This window comes from Salvelinus sp. IW2-2015, unplaced genomic scaffold (genome assembly GCF_002910315.2).
Source record: "Salvelinus sp. IW2-2015 unplaced genomic scaffold, ASM291031v2 Un_scaffold1668, whole genome shotgun sequence".
In the NCBI taxonomy this organism is placed as follows: Eukaryota; Metazoa; Chordata; class Actinopteri; order Salmoniformes; family Salmonidae; genus Salvelinus; species Salvelinus sp. IW2-2015.
In genome coordinates this window covers 166,327-190,193 of record NW_019943072.1, presented here as the reverse complement: position 1 = coordinate 190,193, position 23,867 = coordinate 166,327, and the positions used below count along the sequence as shown (strand labels likewise).

General features: G+C 42.1%; 1 protein-coding gene across 1 annotated transcript; it reads left to right on the top strand.

The window, feature by feature from the left end:
* The first annotated feature begins 1,348 nt into the window (after positions 1 to 1,348).
* LOC112071625 (uncharacterized) lies at positions 1,349 to 16,490 on the top strand. Its single transcript, XM_070439459.1, is given in 4 exon segments — positions 1,349 to 1,423; positions 11,265 to 11,369; positions 12,611 to 12,737; positions 12,739 to 16,490. Coding segments are annotated over 3 exon segments (3,498 nt in total). The 5' UTR covers positions 1,349 to 1,423; positions 11,265 to 11,275; the 3' UTR covers positions 16,016 to 16,490.
* The last annotated feature ends 7,377 nt before the right edge of the window (positions 16,491 to 23,867 follow it).

Sequence of the window (23,867 nt, the reverse complement as noted above, 5' to 3'; positions counted from 1 at the left end):
CCAGTGCCTGCGCGCCATTCCCTACTGGAGTTGTACTGTACTCACTTGTACTCATCACAGTATGAAACAGGGGGTGTAGCAGTGTCGTTTCCTGGGCTATTGTGGGTTTCCTTTCCAGACATTTCCTGTCTAAATAAAATGAAATCAGTTCTTTTTGGGGGGGTTTCATGCAACATGATTAATTAAGGCAGTTCCAAGGAAATGGACTCACAAATGTGAGTGTCGACCAAAACTCTCTTCAAATTCGACACAAACCTTCAAATAGGTACATTATGTATTGAGACATTAAATAAACTCTTTATAGTGTCTTATTGACATTTTACAGGTGATAAGTTGGCAAATCGGTGAAAAAAGCAGTTTCCCCAACGCCATATCTTCCCCTTTCACTGTAATCTCTCTCTTTGGCTGTACTCAAAGTAGCATACAAAGCAGAAATACAATGAATCAGATCAACTCCATGACCACCAGTAGTCTACTGTAGCAGTCTGTTTCCACTAGAGKAGTGGTTCCTACCCAGGGGTACTAGGACCTCAGGGGGTACTTGGCCTTTCCACAGGGGGTAACTGAGAAGACTCATGAGACCATAGGCTGACTGTTAAACTGAACATGTGGGAGTACTTCAGGACTACTCTGGGCAGAGCAAACATCAGTTGGTTGTACATAAACAAAAAGTTTGGGAACCCCTGAGCTAGGATTAACTCTGTCTCCAATGTTACAGTATAGCAGCCAGAGAGGCTGCCCTTTACTCATGTGATTGACAAGAAGAGTGTGGGGATGGGCTTGTTACATGTTTTACAATAAAAAAAGATTTGGTCAAAGACAATACAGTATGAAGATAAGCTAAAACTGCTTCTCTCCAACAGAAATCCCGACTACACTTGTAGGTGATGTCATGTTGACGTTGGCTAGCAAAGCTCAGGCGTAGAAACAAGTAATCGGTCTAACGGTCGTCTCCGGCTGAACTGCGCATGTGCAGTCCGTCAAAATCAAAGGCAGTCCTTCGATATAAACCTGTTTTTGACTAAAATTAAAACGTGTCAGTTGATCACTTTCACAAGGTTGGCCTAATAACATGTTCAACTACTTAAGAAATTGACTCGAATCTTGGTTGWGCCTTTCGATTTCGAGAAAATTAATAACTAAGGAAGATATTTCACTCTCATTGACTTCTCAAGCCCCAAACCTCCGCATGTCCTATTTAGTCTTTTTCACAAGAGTTCCTGGAAATCTCGCGATGTTGCGCCTCTGGGTTTAGAAACTCTGTGATTTGGTCTATAAAACAAGTTGTCAGACGCCAGTCTACATCTTGGTAGAGAAACATCCCATACATTCTGAAGTATGTGCTGTACTTGGCTTCTATTCTGAATATCTACTTGTAATTTTTGTCTAGTTGACATCCATCGGCAAACTTCGTTGACTTAAGGTAGGCTACTAACCCTTATTTCAACGATAGACCTAAAAATGGTTGCTTAGCAAAGCCTTTACTGGGAAATCATTAAAGTTATAATCTTTATTTGGTGAAACTGGCACGTCCGTTTGGGATATTACGACAATCAAGAAATTACTTTAAACAAAACGTTTTTTTTGTTCGCCATCGGACATCATTGAAACAAAATCCCACTGCCGGATGCTCCTCTCCTCCGTTTCATCACTAAAACAATATCGCTGCGTTGTTTCACCAAATGTAGATTCTAGTTTGAATTGATCTTTGAGAAATACTACACACATCGTGCGTTTCTCCACTTATTGTTGTATATAACTGAGCGATGGGGCCAGGGGAATGTAAACATTGTCAAATTGACAGTGCTCTAGATGCCAAGACTGAAGTTTTAACAATGCTTTTAATCTATACATTGATTCTTTACATGAACTAATAATGGAGGAAAATCAGCGTTTATGGTGGGTTCTAATGGGGGTAATATAATTGTACTAAGCTCATGACGTATTTAAGTTATATTCTTCAAAATTGTATGGTTATTCTGTGTCAATTTAAGTGTCCAAAAATGTATGTACCAATCCGAGACTGTAGTTTTTAATAACGTGTATAATTTACTGAACAAATGGGAACCATCGCGCTCTCCCTGAAGCCTGGCTGGCGCATAAAACCCGCAAATTCAGTCAAACAAATGGGTTCACACTCAAAGTTGTCGCCAAAAGCTTACTTCATTATTCAATATGTTTTAATTATTTTCACTGCATCAGGGATAGCGTACACAGACGTTGCGGCTTTACAGCCTTCAGTGTAGGTACAACTTTATTTCAATTCAAAACAGCGTTTGTAAAGAACAACAGATGAGCAGCAGGTGGTTCTATTCAGGGTTGACACATCAGTGATGTATTTTCTGGTCTACCTGTATACAAATTAGTCACACAGAAAATCTGAATTAAAGAGTATGGGAGCGGGCACGAAGGGCAACTCAAATCAATCGCCCCAGGTGTCCGCTCACCTAAATACATCGTATCATTCACCACGGACATCAGGCAAAGCCGTTCATATGGGCGGCGAACTCATAAACGATATGCAAGGTCTGATATGGACACTGTTCTTGTTTAACAGTCTAAATGTGGCTTATAGGAAGGAGGTGACGTCTAATGCTTCGTTTACACGGTGTGGCGATACAGAATTGAATATATATATCCACATGGCTTATCTTTGTAGTCATTTGTTGTCAGTCACCACCTATACGTGGATTAACCTTCTCGATCCCGACGCAAAGCAATTCATTAATATAATGTTTTTGGTTCTATAAAGTGTCTCTCAACTGGCGAAGTGATATATCGTCGTCTAATGGTGGATTTATGTTCTCCAAGACGTACTTTCAAGGCGGGAGATGTTCTGCCAAAATATTTCTCATTACAAGAACACACACTAGTATTCTACAATGTAGAAAATAGAAACACTGGAATTAGTAGGTGAGTCCAAACTTTTGACTGGTACTGAATATGTATTTCAATACCAGTCAAAAGTTTGGACTAACCTACAAATTCCAGGGTTTCTCTTTATTTGTACTATTTTCTACAATGTAGAATAATAGTGAAGACATCAAAACTATGAAATAGCATATATATGGAATGATGTACTGTAGTAACCAAAAAATTGTTTAACAAATACAAAATATATTTTGTATTTGAGATTCTTCAAAGTAGCTACAGTTTCTTCTGTTTTTGTTGAGATGTATTAATTAACTGGATTCTGTTCAAGCTTTTAACTTGTTTATGAGTTTTATCAAGCCAAATGTTGGGGTGTCCTCGAACGCAAAAACGCTCAAGGAGAGAATTTGATTGTCTATCATATTATTCCTGTCTGTGTCCGCCATCCCTGATGCAGTGAAAATAATCTTTATGCAATAATTTACTGAAGCCTAGCTAGGTTGAGCATACTGAAGAATTATTGCGACTTAGAAGCACTTGAGCTCAATCATGTTGTATTTACACCTTCACCAACTTGGAAAGAGATTCAGAGGAAGTCAGCATGACTACTACTTTACACGGAAATGTTCTAACGTTGTATGCCCTCAGACTTCTAGGACCTATGAGATAAAGTAATGCCAGCACCATTTCACTTGAACAGACAGATGAGAAAATTGATGTTCACAATCAATATGTTTTATTTTAAACTTTTATTTAACTAGGCAAGTCAATTAAGAACAAATTATTTACAAATGTGTATGTACAGTGTTTCTAGTTATATTGTCTCGTGGTATTAAGGAAACATAAAGTTAGCCTTGTTTGACCATCCTGTTTAGTCATGCTGGTGGATCACAAATACCTTAATAGCTTCTACTGAGCCTGTCACGATCGTGTGAGGACCAAGGCGCAGCGCGTGAAAAGAAAATCTTCTTTTATTAGAAGAGGGAAAACGAACACTCCACAAAACAAACCGACCGTGAAGCTATAAACGTTAGTGCACACAAAACGCAACAAACGTTCAACATAGACAATTACCCACACCTACATGATGCCTATGGCCACCTTAAATATGGCTCCCAATCAGAGACAAATGAAAAACATCTGTCTCTGATTGAGAACCACTCAGGCAACCATAGACATAACTAGACACATTCACTCAACCATAGACTTCCCTAGAAACATTCACTCAACACAAACCCATACACTGTAACAAAAATCCCCCTAGACACTACAACCACCCAAGACAAGACAAAAACACAAACATACCCCATGTCACACCCTGACCTAACTAAAATAATAAAGAAAACAAAGAATACTAAGGCCAGGGTGTGACAGAGCCTAAGAACCCACGTTTATCAAAACAAAATGTAGTTGAAGCAGGAACACTTTCTTCAGGAAACAGTCCAAATATACAGTACAAAATTGCTGCTTTGAGAGCAAACGCATTTACTGTCTGTTTTTGGTTATTTTCATATCTAATCTCTAAGAAGGTCAGAGACCTACAAGATCAACAAGAGAATGGGTAGAGATGCATCAAGAGGTCGAGCGGATCAGGCAGAGATAGACCGCGATCAAGCCAGAACTGAGAAACAGAAAGCGGTGGAGGACAAACAGAAAGCGGAGAAGGACAAACTGAAAGCGGAGGAGGACAAACTGAAAGAGGAGAAGGACAAACTGAAAGCGGAGGAGGACAAACTGAAAGCGGAGGAGGACAAACAGAAAGCGGAGGAGGACAAACTGAAAAGCGGAGGAGGACAAACTGAAAGCGAGGAGGACAAACTGAAGGCGGAGAGGACAAACTGAAAGCGGAGGAGGACAAACTGAAAGCGGAGGAGGACAAACAGAAAGCGGAGGAGGACAAACTGAAAGCGGAGAAGGAAAAACAGAAACATGGAGAAGAAAAACAGAACATGGAGGAGGAACAGAACATGGAGAAGGAAAAACAGAAATGGAGAAGGAAACAGAACATGGAGAAGGAAAAACAGAACATGGAGAAGGAAAAACAGAACATGGAGGAGGAAAAGAAAAAGACAGAAGAGGATAACAGGCAGCTCCTTGCTGAGAAAGTGAGCATGGAAACAGAAAGAAATATGAAAGAAAAACGAAGACAGGAGCTCGAGAAGGAAAGACTACAATTAATGGAACACAATAGACAGCGAGAGAAGGATGAAAAAACAAGAATTCAGCGGGAAAAAGAGATTGCAAAAAGAGATCAGAAAACCATTTAAAATGTATCCAAATATTAAGTGACAGGGGCATAAACTGTTTAAATCATCCACAAAATGAATTACTGACCAAAGCACACAATCATTGTATACCTTTAATATCTACAATTGCACTGCCTGTTTTTATTTCCCCCAAATTATGTGCTTAAAGGGATAGTTCACACAAATGACAGTGGTTTTATAACCCTGTTAGCAGTCTTTTGGTTTTGTTTACCTGGCTGCTGTCGCCAAATGCTTTTCAAACCTAATGCCTGTCAATATCTGAGAATCCTCTGTAGCTTTGCAATACATAGATTCTATTGATGCCTTGTTGTCTGATCTCTTCTCTGACACGTCACACCTGACACAGAAAAATGCAAACAGTTTATTCAGGATTTATTACATTCAGTATTTACATTCAACTCTCTTATAGGCAGCATTCAATGCAAGGCATGTTTTCTATAAACATGTACATGTATCCATACCCAGTATGTTAGCCAGTGGGTTCATTAGGTCTGGACTTCTGGGGCTTCAGCCCTGGATGTTAGTGGTCCAGCCCAGACCCTGTTAATGGTATCGTTATTAGTATTTTTTACATTATTTTTTACATTTCAGTCTGAGTTTCCATAACCACACATTTGTTGCGCTATGCACATTTTAATGACTAAAATAAACTATCCAATATACTGTGCTTGGCAGTAGCAGGCACTGCAAGAAGCCCCTGGTTTGACTCAGTCTGCTGTGATTGGCTGAGATTTCACAACTCAGTGGACCGCTCTCATCCCTTGACCCCACCCCTACAGCACTGGTTAGATGTCAATCCCATCACTCAGTAAAATGCCTCAAAATAACACAGCAAATGTGGATATTCAGAATTTCTTTTGAAAGAGAGGKAAAAAGCGAGCAGGTTGAGTAGTGAATGAYGTGGAGAGGGTAGAACAGTCAGAAAAGMCAGTGCAGCAGCAGAGTTAGCTGCAGGTTTTGCGGTAGCTAACMAGTCTCCATCAGCATAAGGGTAGGCTAATGCTAATAAGTTAGCGTTCAGTATCCTAAAGCTATTGGATGTCAGTCTGAGTTATTTAACAGTATATTTAGTGAATGGGCAAGCTAAGGATGTTGATATAAGTCATGATATTAGGAAAATTAGTTATTTCCAGTAAGTGAACTTGATGGGTTTCGTTTCTGTAGCTAGCTAGCTTCTGTAGCTAGCTGAGACCGAAAGAGATGAGCGAATGTTTTTCTGACTGAAGCACTTATCTTCTGACAGTGACACAGCGCCACCCCTGTGGACTGAAGCTGAACTTCCCTACAACATATTTAACCCTTTTTAAAATGAGCAATGTTGAGGTGGTAGAACTGACGAAATGAATCATAGGTGTTATAACCTATATCATTCTACAGGTAAACATGCTTGGCTCATGTCTGTTATTTCCATATAGGCTATGTAACTATTTGAGGCGTTCTGCATTAGCATCGAATAGCCCCCGCGATATGCAACTTTTCAGGGAAGTCAGGAACCAATATACTCAGTCAGTTAGGAAAACTAAGGCTAGCTTTTTCAAACAGACATTTGCATCCTGTAGCACTAATTCCAAAACGTTTCAAAACAAATCAAATGTATTTCTCACATACACATGGTTATCAGCTGTTATTGGTCACATACACATGGTTAGCAGATGTTATTGGTCACATGCACATGGTTAGCAGATGTTATTGGTCACATACACATGGTTAGCAGATGTTATTGGTCACATACACATGGTTAGCAGATGTTATTGGTCACATACACAGGTTAGCAGATGTTAATGTGGAGTGTAGCGAAATGCTTGCGCTTCTAGTTCCGACCATGCAGTAATATCTAACGAGTAATCTAACCTAACAATTTCACAACTACCTATACACACAAGTGTAAAGGAATTAATAAGAAAATGTACATAAAAATATATATGGATGGCCGAACGGCATAGGCAAGATGCAGTAGATGGTATAGAGTACAGCAAATAAATATGAGATGAGTAATGTAGGTTGTAAACATTATATAAAGTGGCATTGTTTAAAGTGACTAGTGATACATTTATTACATCTAATTTTTAATTATTAAAGTGGCTAGATATTTGAGTCAGTATGTTGGCCGCAGCCACTCAATGTTAGTGATGGCTGTTTACAGTCTGATGGCCTTGAGATAGAAGCTGTTTTTCAGTCTCTCGGTCCCAGCTTTGATGCACCTGTACTGACCTCGCCTTCTGGATGGTAGCGGGGTGAACAGGCAGTGGCTCGGGTGGTTGTTGTCCTTGATGATCTTTTTGGCCTTCCTGTGACATCGGGTGGTGTAGGTGTCCTGGAGGGCAGCTAGTTTGCCCCCAGGGATGCGTTGCGCAGACCTCACTACCCTCTGGAGAGCCTTACGGATGTGGGCGGAGCAGTTGCCGTACCAGGCGGTGATACAGCCCGACAGGATGCTCTCGATTGTGCATCTGTAAAAGTTTGTGTGTTTTTGGTGACAAACCGAATTTCTTCAGCCTTCTAAGGTTGAAAAGGCGCTGTTGGAGGTGGGTGCTACGGGGCGATAGTCATTTAGCTCAGTTACCTTAGCTTTCTTGGGAACAGGAACAATGGTGGCCCTTTTGGAGCATGTGGGAACAGCAGACTGGAATAAGGGTTGATTGAATATGTCCGTAAACACACCAGCCAGCCGGTCTGCGCATGCTCTGAGGACGCAGCTAGGGATGCGGTCTGGGATGGCAGCCTTGCGAGGGTTAACACGTTTAAATGCTTTACTCACGTTGGCTGAGGTGAAGGAGAGCCCACAGGTTTTGGTAGCGGGCCGTGTCGCTGGCACTGTATTGTCCTCAAAGCATCGTGGTCCGCGACTGGGCTGGTTTTCTTTTTGTAGTCTGCGATTGACTGTAGACCCTGCCACATACCACTCGTGTCTGAGCCGTTGAATTGCGACTCTACTTTGTCTCTATACTTACGCTTAGCTTGTTTGATTGCCTTGCGGAGGAAATAGCTACACTGTTTGTATTCGGTCATGTTTCCTGTCGCCTTGCCCTCATTAAAAGCAGTGGTTCGGCTTTCAGTTTCACGCGAATGCTGCCATCAATCCACGGTTTCTGGTTTGGGAAGGTTTTAATAGTCGGGGACACTGTAAAGTCCATTAAGAATAAGAGCACCTCCTCCCAGCTGCCCAATGCACTAAGGCTAGGAAACACTGTCACCACCGATAAATCTACAAAAATCGCTAATTTCAACAAGCATTTTTCTATGGCTGGCCATGCTTTCCACCTGGCTACCCCTACCCTGGCCAACAGCTCAGCACCCCTGCAGCAACTTGCCAATTATTAAATTGGTGAAATTATATCATTGAGCTTTTATTTTTTACTCTTTATTCATTTAGCTACTTACATTTTCTATTGTTGCATTGCAGAGAGGTGAACCTGCAAGAAGGGGAAGGGCATCCAGAAAATGGGGGGGAAAAGATGGCCAGTTTTGTGGTTATATTGTACAGTGAACAAAACATTAAATACATAGGCCTTTCAATTGTGTCCTTAAATGTTATGGAATCTAAACATCTCACAGTAGCTGGTAGAATAATTCTATCCTCCTGCTTACAAGCAAAAATTTAAGCAGGAAGCACCAGTGACTATCAATAAAAAGTGTTCAGATGAAGCAGATCCTAAGCTACAGGACTGTTTTGCTAGCACAGACTGGAATATGTTCCGGGATTCCTCCGGTGGCATTGAGGAGTACACCACATCAGTCATTGGCTTCATCAATAAGTGCATCGATGACATCGTCCCCACAGTGACCGTACGTACATACCCCAACCAGAAGCCATGGATTACAGGCAGCATCCGCACTGAGCTAAAGGGTAGAGCTGCCACTTTCAAGGAGCAGGACTCTAACCCGGAAGCTTATAAGAAATTCCGCTATGCCCACCGACGAACTATTGAACAGGCAAAGCGTCAATACAGGACTAAGATTGAATCATACTACACCAGCTCTGACGCTCGCGGGTTGGCAGGGCTTGCGAACCATTACAGACTACAAAGGGAAGCACAGCCGAGAGCTGCCCATTGACACAAGCCTACCAGACGAGCTAAACTACTTCTATGCTGGCTTCGAGGCAAATAACACTGAAACATGCATGAGAGCACCAGCTGTTCCGGAAGACTGTGTGATCACGCTCTCCTTAGCRGATCTGAGTAAGACCTTTAAACAGTCAACATTCACAAGGCCGCAGGGCCAGGCGGATTACCAGGATGTGTACTGCGAGCATGTGCTGACCTGGCAAGTGTCCTCACTAACATTTTCAACCTCTCCCTGTCCCAGTTRMTAATACCAACATGTTTTAAGCAGWCCCCCATAGTGCCCAAGATCACTAAGGTAACCTGCCTAAATGACTACTGACCCGTAGCACTCATGTCTGTAGCCATGAAGTGCTTTGGAAGGCTGGTCATGGCTCACATCAACACCATCAACAACATAATCCCAGAAACCCTAGACCCACTCCAATTTGCATAACGCCCCAACAGATCCACAGATGATGCAATCTCTATTGCACTCAACATCGCCCTTTCCTACCTGGACAAAAGGAACACCTATGTGAGAATACTATTCATTGACTACAGCTCAGCATTCAACACCATAGTGCCCTCAAAGCTCATCACTAAACTAAGGACCCTGGAACCCTCCCTCTGCAACTGGATCCTGGACTTTCCTGACGGGCCCCCCCAGGTGATAAGGGTAGGTAACAACACATCCGCCACGCTGATCCTCAACACAGGGACCCCTCAGGGGTGCGTGCTCAGTCCCCTCGTGTACTCCCTTGTTCTCTCATGACTGCACAGCCAAGCACGACTCCAACACCATCAATAAATTTGCAGATGACACAACAGTGGAGGCCTGATCACCGACAAGTACGAGACAGCCTATAGGGAGGAGTTCAGAGACCTGACCGTGTGGTGCCAGGACAAAACCTCTCCCTCAACGTGATCAAGACAAAGGAGATGATTGTGGACTACAGGAAAAAGAGGACCGAGCACGCCCCATTCTCATTGACGGGCTGTAGTGGAGCAGGTTGAGAGCTTCAAATCCTTGGTGTCCACATCACCAACAAACTAATGTAACGGATGTGAAATGGCTAGCTAGTTAGCGGTGGTGCGCCTTAACTCTTAAGATCAGTGGGATGCTAGCGTCAATAACATCCGGTGAAATTGCAGAGCGCCAAATTCAAATGACTGAAAATCGTAATAATAAACATTCATAAAAGAACAAGTTTATACATCGTCTTTAAAGATGAACTTCTTGTTAATCCAGCCACTGTGTCAGATTTCAAAAGGCTTTACGGCGAAAGCATACCATGCGATTATCTGAGGACATCGCCCCACTTACAAAAGCATACAAACATTTCAAGCCAAGTAGAGGAGATCACGAAAAATCAGAAATAGCGATTAATCACTTACCTTTGATGATCTTCATCTGGTTGCACCCACAAGAGTCCCTGTTACACAATAAATGTTATTTTTGTTCGATAAAGTCCCTCTTTATATCCAAAAAACTCAGTTTTGTTGGTGCGTTTGGTTCAGTAATCCACTGGCTCAAAGGCGGTCACAACAGGCAGACGAATACATCCTAGTAGTTACTGTGTCCTAACCGACTTGCCAAACTATAGGTTGTTAAATAAATGTGTGGAGTGGGTTGAAAAATGAGTTTAAATGACTCCAACCTAAGTGTTTGTAAACTTCCGACTTCACAGTAGCTCCTATTTTGAATGTTTGGAACATTAATTAGGTCAACTCTTAAGGTGGATTATTTTAATTAAGACTGCATTATGTAGAAAACCATCAACATGTAAAGTGTCTTTGTTTTGTTTSTGCAGTTCAAGGTTTTTTTCCCAAAGAAATAAGAACACCAACTGTTAGGGCTCCAGAGWCCTCTTCCTGTTCAGAAAGAACAAAAAGACTAGCGGACAAAGATGTGAGTGACTCAAATGTTTGCATAACATACTGTATCAGTGATATTTTACACACGCTGCATTGCCTGGGCAATGAGCAAAAAACAATGATTTTATGTTGACGGCCAAATGATCTGTTGAAATGTTCTAATACTGGGGCTGCTGAAGTAACCCCAGTACTGATATGTTTTCAGAATACTGAGTCATGTCTGACTCGGAGACCATCGAGCTAGCCGCTCTGGGCCGACCCTTCCAGCTGGGGATGCTGTATGACTGTCGTAGAGATGTCCTCATCCCAGGTACAGGAAACTATTCCTCTTTGGTTTGGAGGTAATCAGTATGCATCATCTTAAATTCATTGACAGTGTTTCCACCATTGAGTTGGATAGAGGGCACACTGTTCTAGCAGGGGGAACACTGTTGAGGGCTTTCACCATTTTAAAGTAGTTACTATGGATTAAGCAATAATCAGCAGGAGGGGTCAGCCAATGAATTGCACTCCTGAACAGACATTCCATAACTGCAGATGTCAGTAAATCACCAACCTTGGCATTATACCTGTTCAGACTATACACACTCCACACAGTAGGTGGTGGTATGCACCTTTACAGTTTATTTACAAACTGCTAATACACTRATAGTTGAAGAAGACATTGGGGCCATAATTGTGAACATAAGCCACTATTTACATTTAAACAGTTTCTCCAGCTCAAAATGCGTCTTAGCTAAMTAAAATCGTTTTTTTACTTGCATGTGACAGAATGCTAAATTGTACCTGGTCCCATCAGATAACATGGCATAAGTTAGCGCTATGCTAACCTCACCAGATGGCAGGGATTTATATTCTGTCGGATCCATCTTGAGGACCCAGAATGAATTATGTAATRCTTCCTCAACCCAAAGGAAGTATCTCCCAGTTGAKWACTTCAAATGGTGAAAGTCCTGAATGGAGCTGCCCATGCTAAAACAGCCTTTTTGGCACTTAAGTCCTCTATGATGCTGTCACAGAATCGGCCATTGCATAGAGAGAAGATGAGCTTTCTGGTGCATCTCTATGGTTACCACAGAGTAAGAAAAGCTAGAGGACGCACTTGGGACAAAAGAGTGATGGCAGGTTGTTTTTGAAGTGTTCATATAGTAGTYATYCTGTCAATGGCAAAGATGGCACTCTTTTTTTTTTCTTCTGAGTGTAATGTGGCACCATTTGTCCCTGAAGGGAACCATCTGAAAAAAGGTTCMAGATAGAACTCTTTCTGYTTCCAAATAGCACCTTTTATTTGGAACAAAGGTTCTATTTGACCTGAAAGAAGCTCCAMATAGAACCCATTTCCAGACTGGTTCAAATGGTGCTAMAGAGAGCASTCTTTACTTCTGAGGGTAGGAGGTGTAGGTTTTCTAACTATGGGTTGACACCTAGAATATTTACCTTCAATTAGTTATTTGAATTAAACCATGTTTACGTATAGAAATATTTACACATGTACACGTTGGGGTATTATTTTCACAATAACGTTCTTTGGTCATTCTCTTTAAACTGCAGGTATCACTCTCTGGGATTCTGAGGTGTTGCAGAAACACATCAATGTCCGTCCACAACCGAACACCGACTTCAAAATCATTGCTTCAGACTCAAGTGAAGCCAAGTCAGAAGCTTTGAATGTGTCTGCATCTCGAGGCCAGTTTTCTTGGTGGCTTAGTCAGTGTGAAGGGTTCTGCTGAATTCCTACATGACAAAAAGACCTCAAAGCATCAGTCTAGGGTTTCTCTGCAGTACCGTACCACCACTCGCTTCGAGCAGCTGACCATGGACCACCTGGGGGCAGGAAATGTGAAATACTCTAATGTCTTACAAGAGGGCTCTGCAACCCATGTGGTGACTGCCCTGCTCTACGGAGCKCAGGCCTTTTTCATTTTTGACCAAGAGGTTTCCTCAGYAGAAAACCACCAGGACATCKAGGGAAACCTGCAGGCCACAATAAAAAAGATCCCTCTCATATCAATAGAAGGGCAGGCAAATTTGAAGATGAGTGAGGAAGAGCAGAGYGAGGCCAATAAATTCACCTGCACRTTCCATGGTGATTTMGCACTAGAAAACAACCCTGTCACATTTGAAGATGCCATCAAGGTGTATGCTGGCCTGCCACGTCTGCTAGGGGAGAACGGAGAACATGCCGTGCCCATGACCGTCTGGCTCTATCCTCTCAAGAATCTGGACTCTGCAGCTGCCCAGCTTGTCAGGCAGATCAGTGTTAGCCTGGTGCGTCGAGCACAGCGAATCTTGGACGGACTGGACAGTACTGATGTACAATGCCAGGACATGATGAAGGAAGACATGGCTATCAAGTTCCCTGAACTCAAAGCCAAGCTCAACAAGTTCAGGGACTTGTGCTCAGAGTACAAGCTCGTGTTCCAGAAAGGTCTCTGCAAGCTTCTTCCCAACATAAGAGGAGGAGGAATGGAGGAGGAAGAGCTGATAACAATGCTCAACAGCAAAGAACGTTCTCCATTCCAGAATGACCTCATGATCACGTACCTGGATGACAGAGAGAGAGAGATGAATGTTGTCAGCTCTTACCTTGACATAATGAAAGAGGTACAAGTTGTGTACTCAAGCAGTGAATTGGATGGATTAGTGCTTGATAAAGCTAATGATTATGTAGTGTGTTTTGCATTTTCCTATTTGAAGGAGAAAGAAGAGTATCTGGTAGTCCTGGAGAACTACTTGCTGGAAGAATCTAAAAGTGATTTTTCACTGATACCTTACAACCCCAACGCAGACGGGAAGTCTGTAGCAGAAAAGTGGTTTCACTCGGGGGAGGTAACCACCCTAACCAGGCAAACCATAAATCTGTTCCTAGACTTCAAAAAGTCAAACGAAGGCAGGAAAAATCTTGCATTCTGCATTGCATCAATTCCAAACAAACGCCTTACTGCATCCTCCATCCATGTCTATGAAAGAGGGACACTTTTGAGTCCACAGTTTGAGCTGCCATCAAAGCCAGGTGTTCCCACCATCAAGAGTCTGGAGCATGACTGTGTCCACTTGCAAGTCAACCCTCCCAACCTTGGTTTTACCTCTGTGGAGTCGTACCAGGTTTTGTACCAGGCTGAGCAGGCTGACTCTGAGTGGACCGAGGTCAAATTGGATACTACAACTAACCAGGTCACCATCAGTCAATTGGACCCTTACAAAAAGTACCTCTTTAGCTGCAAGGCGGTGTGTAGACCTGGTGTGAGCCTCTCCAGTGACTGGACAGAATACTTCAGGACCCGCCCATGTAGCCCCCCTGGACCACCCACAGAGAAGAGGATAGAATCYGGWAGTYTCWGWGTGAACTGGGACATTCCTACCATGGTGGGAGATGATGTTGAAGTCATTGGTTATGTGGTTGAATACAGAAAGAGTGTAAAGGCTATAGACAATCAGATGTGGCACACCATCAAAACCACCACTAGAGAGAGTYRACTGGAAGGACTAGAGGCTGACACTGCATACAGCATCAGAGTCTCTGTTAACTGTGGTGAAGCAGGGAACAGTCTACCCAGTCCTGAGACTGTGCTCACTACCCTTAGGGTCACTGATCTCCAACCGAAGAAAAGCAAATCAGCAGGAGCAAAAAGTCAGGAATTCCTCAAAAAATCCCAGAAGGTGGAAAAGGGCAACCCCTCAATCCACTGGCTGAATCTGGAACAGAAGTTGGATGTAAATGACAGTTTTGACCAGTACAGATTTGGGAAGAAAGTTGAGCAAGGGAATAACAAGGTGATATTGCTTCTGGGGGCCACAGGTTCAGGAAAAACAACTCTGGTCAATACCATGATAAACTACATTCTTGGGGTAAAGTGGGAAGACAGTTACCGCTTTAAGCTCATCCATGAGGTGACCAACAGGTCACAGGCTGAGAGCCAGACTGTGGTTGTGACATCATACGAGCTCTACAACCAGCCAGGTTTTCAGATTCCTTATTCTCTGACCATCATTGACACACCAGGGTTCGGAGACACCAGAGGAATGGCTCAAGATAAATTGATCATCCTTCAAGTGAAYGATTTCTTGTGTCACCCTTTAGGGATTGATCACATTGATGCAGTCTGCTTTGTAGTGCAGGCACCACTTGTTCGTCTCAGTCCTTCCCAGAGATACATCTTTGATTCCATCCTGTCCATCTTTGGAAAGGATGTAGCTGAAAACATCCTGATGCTTGTGACATTTGTTGATGGGAAGAACATACCAGTGCTAGAGGCAATCAAAGCTGCAAATCTGCCCTGTAAGAAAAACAAGAAGGGGCTACCAACCCATTTCAAATTCAACAGTTCATTTCTGTTCTCAAAGGAGARGGAGAGCAGCTCTGAAGAGGATGATTCTGATGATTGTCATAAGGCCCAGTGTCCAGAGCAATGGAGGTCAACTTTCAAGGAGATGAAGACATTTTTCCAAGAACTGGAAAGCATTGAGAGTAAAGATCTGACCCTGACAAAGAAAGTMCTGGAAGAACGTGAGCTTCTGGAGAAGACCATGACKCGCCTGACCCCTCAGATCACAGCWGGTCTGTCAAAGCTAAGTGAGATCAAAAGCTTCAAACAGTGTCTGGAGAACGAGGACGAGAACATGAAACAGAACAAACATTTTGAGACCGAGGTAAATGTGCTGCAGGTGAAGAGAACCAAATTAGCCCAYGACTTTGCGACAAACTGCAAGATATGCAATTTCACATGTCACACCTGCTGCTTCCTCCCAAATGAAGATGACATCAACAGTTGTGSCGTGATGGATGATGATGGCAACTGCACCATATGTGCAGGAAAATGCTCTTCCACTGATCACGACAGGGAAAAAGTATTGTTGACATATGACACAAAGACTGAGAAAGACTATTCAAGGAATGAAGGACAACTTCATGAAGGCGTGGGGCAAATCTATGGAAACCAAGGAGATGCTGGATAAGCTTGAGGAAGAGTTTCARATGATCCAGGACYCYCTGARGAATTTGATCAAGAAGTCTTCTGACTGTCTCAAGAGACTTAATGATGTTGCACTGAAGCCAAGCTCTCTCTCCACTATGGAGTACATTGAGATAATCATTCGCACAGAGGAGGACGAACGCAAGCCAGGCTTCGAGGATCGGATCGTAGAGTTGAAGAAAATGAAGAAAGAGTCTACAGTTCTGGATAAGATTGCYAAAGGAGAACATGTACTCCCAAATGAGCGAGAATTCCTGAAGGAAAAATAGGATGGATGGCAGGGGGTTCCAACATAAGTCAGTCATGGAATGTTGTCCTGRTGACATTATCTGGAAAGAAAAAATGTTGTCTCCATTTGAACATTAAGCTTTCCAACGTTGTAGGAACGTTTGTGTTTYCTGAGTAGAGCCAACTGAGATGTGTGGTTCATTGGCTTTGTATTAAAACTCTTAGCCTTGTGTAAAGCCGATTGTTAATTTGTCCACCCCGACGTATCTTAATAAAAATGTGGGCCTAGATTAAATCAGAACTCTATAGAAAATCATTGTCTTTGTTCAGGCAATGTCAGAGGTGTACCTGCATCAAGTCTCTGAGTGGCTGTTCTTGTGGTCATTGTCACAAAGCCACACCCATCCTACCCATGGTAGAAGTTCAGAAGGAGAAAGTGTAGACTATATAGAAATAATGACACATTGAAAATGATTAAATGAAAGAATAAGGATTGATCTCATCCTAATGGAGGTGTACTGTGTATTACCACACACATTCCTATGTTCAGCCTTGTCAAACGGATGCATGAGATTTCTGCTAATGCGACTCAGTGTATCGAATGGCAATGTCCGCGATAGGTATAACGCCGGGAAACACAGTAACACCTCTGACATCGCCTAAGGGTCATTCTATAAACTAGAGTACCAGTGAAGATTTCCTGCGGTGGGCAACTTACAGATACAGCTGTTGATAACTAGTAATTGATATAAGGAACATTCAATAAAATTCACAAGTTAATTTAACAGTCTCTGTTTAACCCTTTCTCATGGTTGGTGTCTTGACAAATTTGTCCAAAATCGTGTGACATAAAACACTACATTTCTTTCCTTTGCGTTTATGGCCGTGTTTGTTGTTATATCATATATTAACAATTTTTTTGTTAAATGAGACATTGAACTTGAACCCGGTAAGAATCCTGGATCTTGCTCGGACAGTTCTTTGTATGGCGATTTTGGAAATGCACTGAAACTTACTTAAAACTTTCGGTGAAATTGCAGAGCGCCAAATTCAAAATACAGAAATACTCATAATAAACATTCATAAAATATATGTTTACATCGGCTTAAAGATTAAAGAACTTCTTGTTAATCCAGCCGCTGTGTCAGATTTCGTAAAGGCTTTACGGCGAAAGCATACCATGCGATTATCTGAGGACAGTGCCCAGCACACAAAAGCATTTAAAACATTTTACAACCAAGTAAAGGAATTACAAAAGTCAGAAATAGCGATAAAATTAATCACTTACCTTTGATAATCTTCGTATGTTTGCAGTCACAAGAGTCCATGTTACACAATAAATGCTCTTTTTGTTCGATAAAGTCCCTCTTTATGTCCCAAAAACCTCAGTTTTGTTGGCGCGTTTTGTTCAGTAATCCACTGGCTCAAAGGCGGTCACGACATGCAGATGAAAACATGCTAATAGTACCTGTAAAGTTCGTCGAAACATGTCAAACAATGTTCATAATTAATCCTCAGGTTGTCTATTGTCTAAATAATTGATAATATTTCAACTGGACAATAGCGTCTTCAATAGAAAAGAAAAACAACGAACGGCGCGCAATCGGCCACGCGCTCAAAACAGCTCTGGTTCATTTAGAGTCCACTGAAAGAATGTTCTCATTCTTCCTCGTTTTTCAGAATACAATCCTGCAACAATGTCTAAAGACTGTTGACATCTAGTGGAAGCCATAGGAACTGCAATTTGGGTCCTATCCAAATACATACTGTATAGGCGTTCAATAGAAAAGTACCCACATCAAAAATATCCCACTTCCTGGATGGATTTTCCTCAGGTTTTCACCTGCCATATCAGTTCTGTTATACCCAAAGAGATTATTTTAACAGTTTTGGAAACTTTAGAGTGTTTTCTATCCAATACTGGGCCTGAGTAACAGGCAGTTTACTTTGGGCACGTTTGTCATCCAAACTTCTAAATACTGCCCCCTACCCAAGAGAGGTTATTAACATTTAGTTTTTCCTTATGTTATGGTGTGAGTATAATTTTCATGGGCACACAAATCAAAAATGTATGTGATTACAAAATCGAATGCTTCAAACTGATATATTCTTAACATGATATTTAAAACCAAAATAAAAAAGTCATTAACGTGGTTCTTCAATAATTCAGCATAATACTTGTTGGATGAGCATTTTCCCAGCTGTTTTAGTTAAGTTGTGATATTTTCACACATCAAATGTATTTTCTGAATGACAGTCAAGTGACAAACAGCTGTTGTGATACAGCACTCGATGCAACAACCAAAGTGCTGGGAAAATATTGTTTGCGAGGAATGTCCACAATGTTTTGTTAACCCGATGAAGACCATTGTGCCGTGGTCCATATTAGATCTAACATCCCTAGCAGATAATTGATGTTGATCATCTGTCTGCTTGATTCACAGCAGGGTCACGTTAGATTGAACAGAGAACGAGTCAAGGTAATGAGTTAAAGTTTTATTGGACACAGTCTCGACTGTGCGCAATTGTGTAGCATAGACTATAGCGTATGGAAGCATGGCCTTAACTACATATGAGGACACCGAGGTCCATGTACTTTTTGGCTAATTGATACTTATTACACGACAAGATAAAAAATTAGTAAAGGGTCGTTCCTCTTTATTTGATTTGAATCTGAAATCAAACAATTCGTCGGGCTCCTGAGTAGCGCAGCAGTCTAAGGCACTGCATCTCAGCGCTAGAGGTGTCACTACAGACCCTGGGTCGATCCTGGGCTGTATTTATTTGTACTTTTTAAAACTTTTTTATTTAACCTTTATTTAACTAGGCAAGTCAGTTAAGAACAAATTCTTGTTTACAATGACGGCCTAGGAACAGTGGGTTAACTGCCTTGTTCAGGGGCAGAAAGACAGATTTTTTACCTTGTCAGCTCGGGGATTCAATCTAGCAACCTTTCGGTTACTGGCCTACCAAAAGGCTAAATGTCCATGCGGCGATGGGGGCTGGGATTACATTTTGTTTATATATATACAAAACACACATCACGACAAGAGAGACAACACTACATAAAGAGAAACCTAAGACAACAACATAGCAAGGCAGCAACACATGACAACACAGCATGGTAGCAACATAATAACATAGTAGCAACACAATATTGCAGCAGCACAAAACATGGTACAAACATTATTGGGCACAGACAACAGCACAAAGGGCAAAAAGGTAGAGACTACAATACATCACGCAAAGCAGCCACAACTGTCAGTAAGAGTGTCCATGATTGTGTCTTTGAATGAAGAGATTGAGATAAAACTGTCCAGTTTGAGTGTTTGTATCACAACCGGTCGTGATCGGGAGTCCCATAGGGCGGTACACAATTGGCCCAGCGTCGTCCGGGTTAGGGTAGGGCGTCATTGTAAATAAGAATTTGTTTTTAACTGACTTGTCTGGTTAAATCAAATAGAAAAATTTAACGTTTTTGTTTTTTGTCTAACGGAAATATTAAATAACGAGAAATTGAATAATCCGCGACCGGGAGGTCCGTGGGGCGACGCACAATTGGCTTAGCGTCGTCCGGGTTAGGGAGGGTTTGGCCGGTAGGGATATCCTTGTCTCATCGCGCTCCAGCGACTCCTGTGGCGGGCCGGGCGCAGTGCGCGCTAACCGGGTGCGGGTGCACGGTGTTTCCTCCGACACATTGGTGCGGCTGGCTTCCGGGTTGGAGGCGCGCTGTGTTAAGAAGCAGTGCGGCTTGGTTGGGTTGTGCTTCGGAGGACGCATGGCTTTCGACCTTCGTCTCTCCCGAGCCCGTACGGGAGTTGTAGCGATGAGACAAGATAGTAATTACTAGCAATTGGATACCACGAAAATTGGGGAGAAAAGGGGATAAAATTAAAAATAAAAAAAAAGAGAAATTGAATAATGACCTGATAATGTCAAAAGCCACACTGAAGTCTAACTGAAACAGCTCCTACAATCATCCATTTCTCTCAGCCAATTATCAGTCATTTGTGTAAGTGCCGTACATGTTGAATGTCTTTCCCTTTTAAGCGTGCCGAAAGTCTGTTGTCAATTTGTTTACTGTAAATTAGAATTGTATATATTTTTTTATATTTTTCAAAAGTTGACTACGGGTTGGTAACAGGCTGATTGGTCAGCTATTTGAGCCAGTAAAGGGGGCTTTACTATTCTTGGGAAGTGGTATGATTTTAGCTTCCCTCCAGGCCTAAGGGCACACACTCTCTAGTAGGCTTAAATTGAAGATGTGGCAAATAGGAGTGACAATATCGTCTGCTATTATCCTCAGTCATTTTCCATCCAAGTTGTCAGACTCCAGGTGGCTTGTCATCATTGATAGACAACAATAATTTTCTCACCTCTTCCACACTCACTTTACAAGAATTTAAAATTACTATTCTTGTCTTTCAAATAATTTGATCAGATAAAATTCCYTGTCAGCGTTTGTTGCTGGCATGTCATGCCTAAAATTTGCTAATCTTTCCAATTTAAACAAATCATTAAAGCAGTTGGGAATATCAGTGGGTTTTGTGATGAATGAGCCTTCTGATTCAATGAATGATGAAGCCGAGTTTTTATTTAAGGTGCTTCAAAGCTTTTTACCATCATTCTTTATATCAAATATCTTGCTTTCATAATAGTTTCATTTTTATTGTTGAGTCACCATTTTCTCAATTCGCAATACATTTGCCAATCGGTAAAGCAGCCAGACATATTAGCCGTTTCTTTTGCCTCATCCCTCTTAACCATACAATGTTTTTGAATTCCTCATCAATCTGTTGTTGAATGTATTGTAATGTTTTTACATTTGTACAACTTCCTTAATTAATATTGCTGGACGCCAGGAAGAGTAGCTGCTGCCTTGGCAGGAACTAATGGAGATCCATAATAAATACAAATACAGGGATTTAACAGTTTTTACATTTTCTTAATGGGTGCATGCTACCTAGTAACAGGAATATGCAATTTCATAAATATGTCAAGTGCAGTGTCTGGTTGCTATTCAAAAGTTCTTGAATGACCTCTTATACACCATATTAGGCCCAGTCTTTGGAACTTTAGTTTTCCTAGATGAACTACAGGTAATTTGGAAAGTTTTCAGACCCCTTGACTTTTTCCACATTTATGACAATTAAATAAGTATTCAGACCCTTTACTCAGTACTTTGTTGAAACACCTTAGGCAGTGTTGATAATTGGATATGGAGAAGGGCGAGCTGGTCAAGGATCGATTCAGACAAGGTGGTAAATTGTATGACAAGCGACAGCTTTATTTAAGAGTAAAGATATCTGGTACAAGCGTATACGGTCTCGTTCCTTCGGCTCATAGAGAACCTCCAGAAAAAAGGCCCCAGATAACAGAGTGCATAGACATTTTATACAAAGATAGAAAGTAGGTTGAGTCTGGAAGTTCTTGTCCTCTGGTTGGTTCTGGACAGGTTGTTGTCTTCTCAGATTGGTCCTGATGAGCTGGGCGTCATCCTTCTGAGTCTTATAGCAAAAGTTCTTTGTTATCAATGTTCAGCTAAGCAGGAGATTTTGTGTGTGCGTAGTCAGCCCTCTGTCCTTGGTTATGTGTGTGTGTCTCATTATTTCGTGAAATGCGGACCCAAGCACTCTTTTGATCAAAGCCTTTCCTTATCAGTGTTTATGAAAGGTTTACGTCAGCCCTCTGTCCTTGGGTGTGTGTGTGTGGGTCTCTGTATCTGTTTATAAGTGTGTGAGAAACCCTGCTTAGAAAGAAGTTAGTTATACAATGTAATAGCAATATGCTTGTGTTATTTTAAATGGTATTCATTACAGCAGCGATTACAGCCTCGAGTCTTCCTGGGTATGATGCTACTGTAACAGTATAGCTTTAGACAGTCCCCTCGCCTCGAACCGGGCACAAACCAGGGACCTTCTGCACACATCAACAACGGTCACCCACGAAGCATCGTTACCCATCACTCCACAAAGGCTGCGGCCCTTGCAGAGCAAGGGGAACCACTACTTCCAAGGTCTCAGAGCAAGTGACGTCACCGATTGAAAGGCTATTAGCGCGCACCACCGCTAACTAGCTAGCCATTTCACATCCGTTACACTACAAGCTTGGCGCACCTGTATTTGGCAAGTTTCTCCCATTATTTTCTGCAGATCTTCTCAAGCTCTGTCAGGCTGGATGGGGAGCGTCGCTGCACAGCTATTTTCAGGTCTCTCCAGAGATGTTCGATGGGGTTCGAGTCCAGGCTCTGGCTGGGCCACTCAAGGACATTGAGACTTGTCCCAAAGCCACTCCTGCGTTGTCTTGGCTGTGTGCTTAGGGTCGTTGTCCTGTTGGAAGGTGAACCCTCACCCTAGTCTGAGGTCCTGGGTGCTCTGGAGCAGGTTTTCATCAAGGATCTCTGTACTTTGCTTCGTTCATCTTTCCATCGATCCTGACTAGTCTCCCAATCCCTGATGCTGAAAAATATCCCCACAGCATGATGCTGCCAACACCATTCTTCACCGTTGGGATGGTGCCACCTTTTCTCCAGATGTGATGCTTGGCATTGAGGCCAAAGAGGTCAATCTTGGTTTCATCAGACCAGAGAATCTTGTTTCTGCCCCTTTAACCATAAAGGCCTGATTGGTGGAGTGCTGCAGAGATGGTTGTCCTTCTGGAAGATTCTCCCATCCCCACAGTGGAACTCTAGAGCTCGATCAATGACCATCTGGTTCTTGGTAACCTCCCTGACCAATGCCCTTCTCCCCTGATTGCTCAGTTTTGCTGAGCGGCCAGCTCTAAGAAGAGTCTTGGTGGTTCCAAACGTCTTCCATTTAAGAATGGAGGCCATTGTGTTCTAGTGGACCTTCAATGCTGCAGCCATTTTTTGGGTACCCTCCCCCAGATACGTGCCTCGACACAATCCTGTCTTGGAGCTTTACGAACAATTCCTTCGACCTCATAGCTTGGTGTTTGCTCTGACACGCACTGTCAACTGTGGGACCTTATATAGACAGGTGTGTCCCTTTCCAAATCATGTCCAATCAATTAAATTTACCACAGGTGGACTCCAAGTTGGTGGACTCCAAGAAACATCTCAATAATTATCAATCAATTTCGAGTCTCATGGCAAAGGGTCTGAATACTTAAAACCTCTTAAGTATCGGGCCCTTTTCAGTTTTTGCCTAAAATGACATACCCAAATCTAACTGCCTGTAGCTCAGGACCTGAAGCAAGGATATGCATATTCTTGATATCATTTGAAAGGAAACACTTTGACGTTTGTGGAAATGTGACATTAATGTAGGAGAATAACACATTACATCTGGTAAAAGGTAACGAAACAAACAATTCTCTTTTTTTTGTATCTTTGAAATGCAAGAGAAAGGCCATTATCTGATTTAGGACTCTAGGCGCAATTTAGATTTTGGCCACTAGATGGCAGCAGTGTGTGTGCAACGCTTTAGACTGATCCAATGAACCATTGCATTTCTGTTCAAAATGTATCAGATCTGCCCAAATGTGCCTAATTGGTCAATATATATATTTTCAAGTACATAACTGTGCACTCTCCTCAAACAATAGCATGGTATGTTTTCACTGTAATAGCTACTGTTAATTGGACA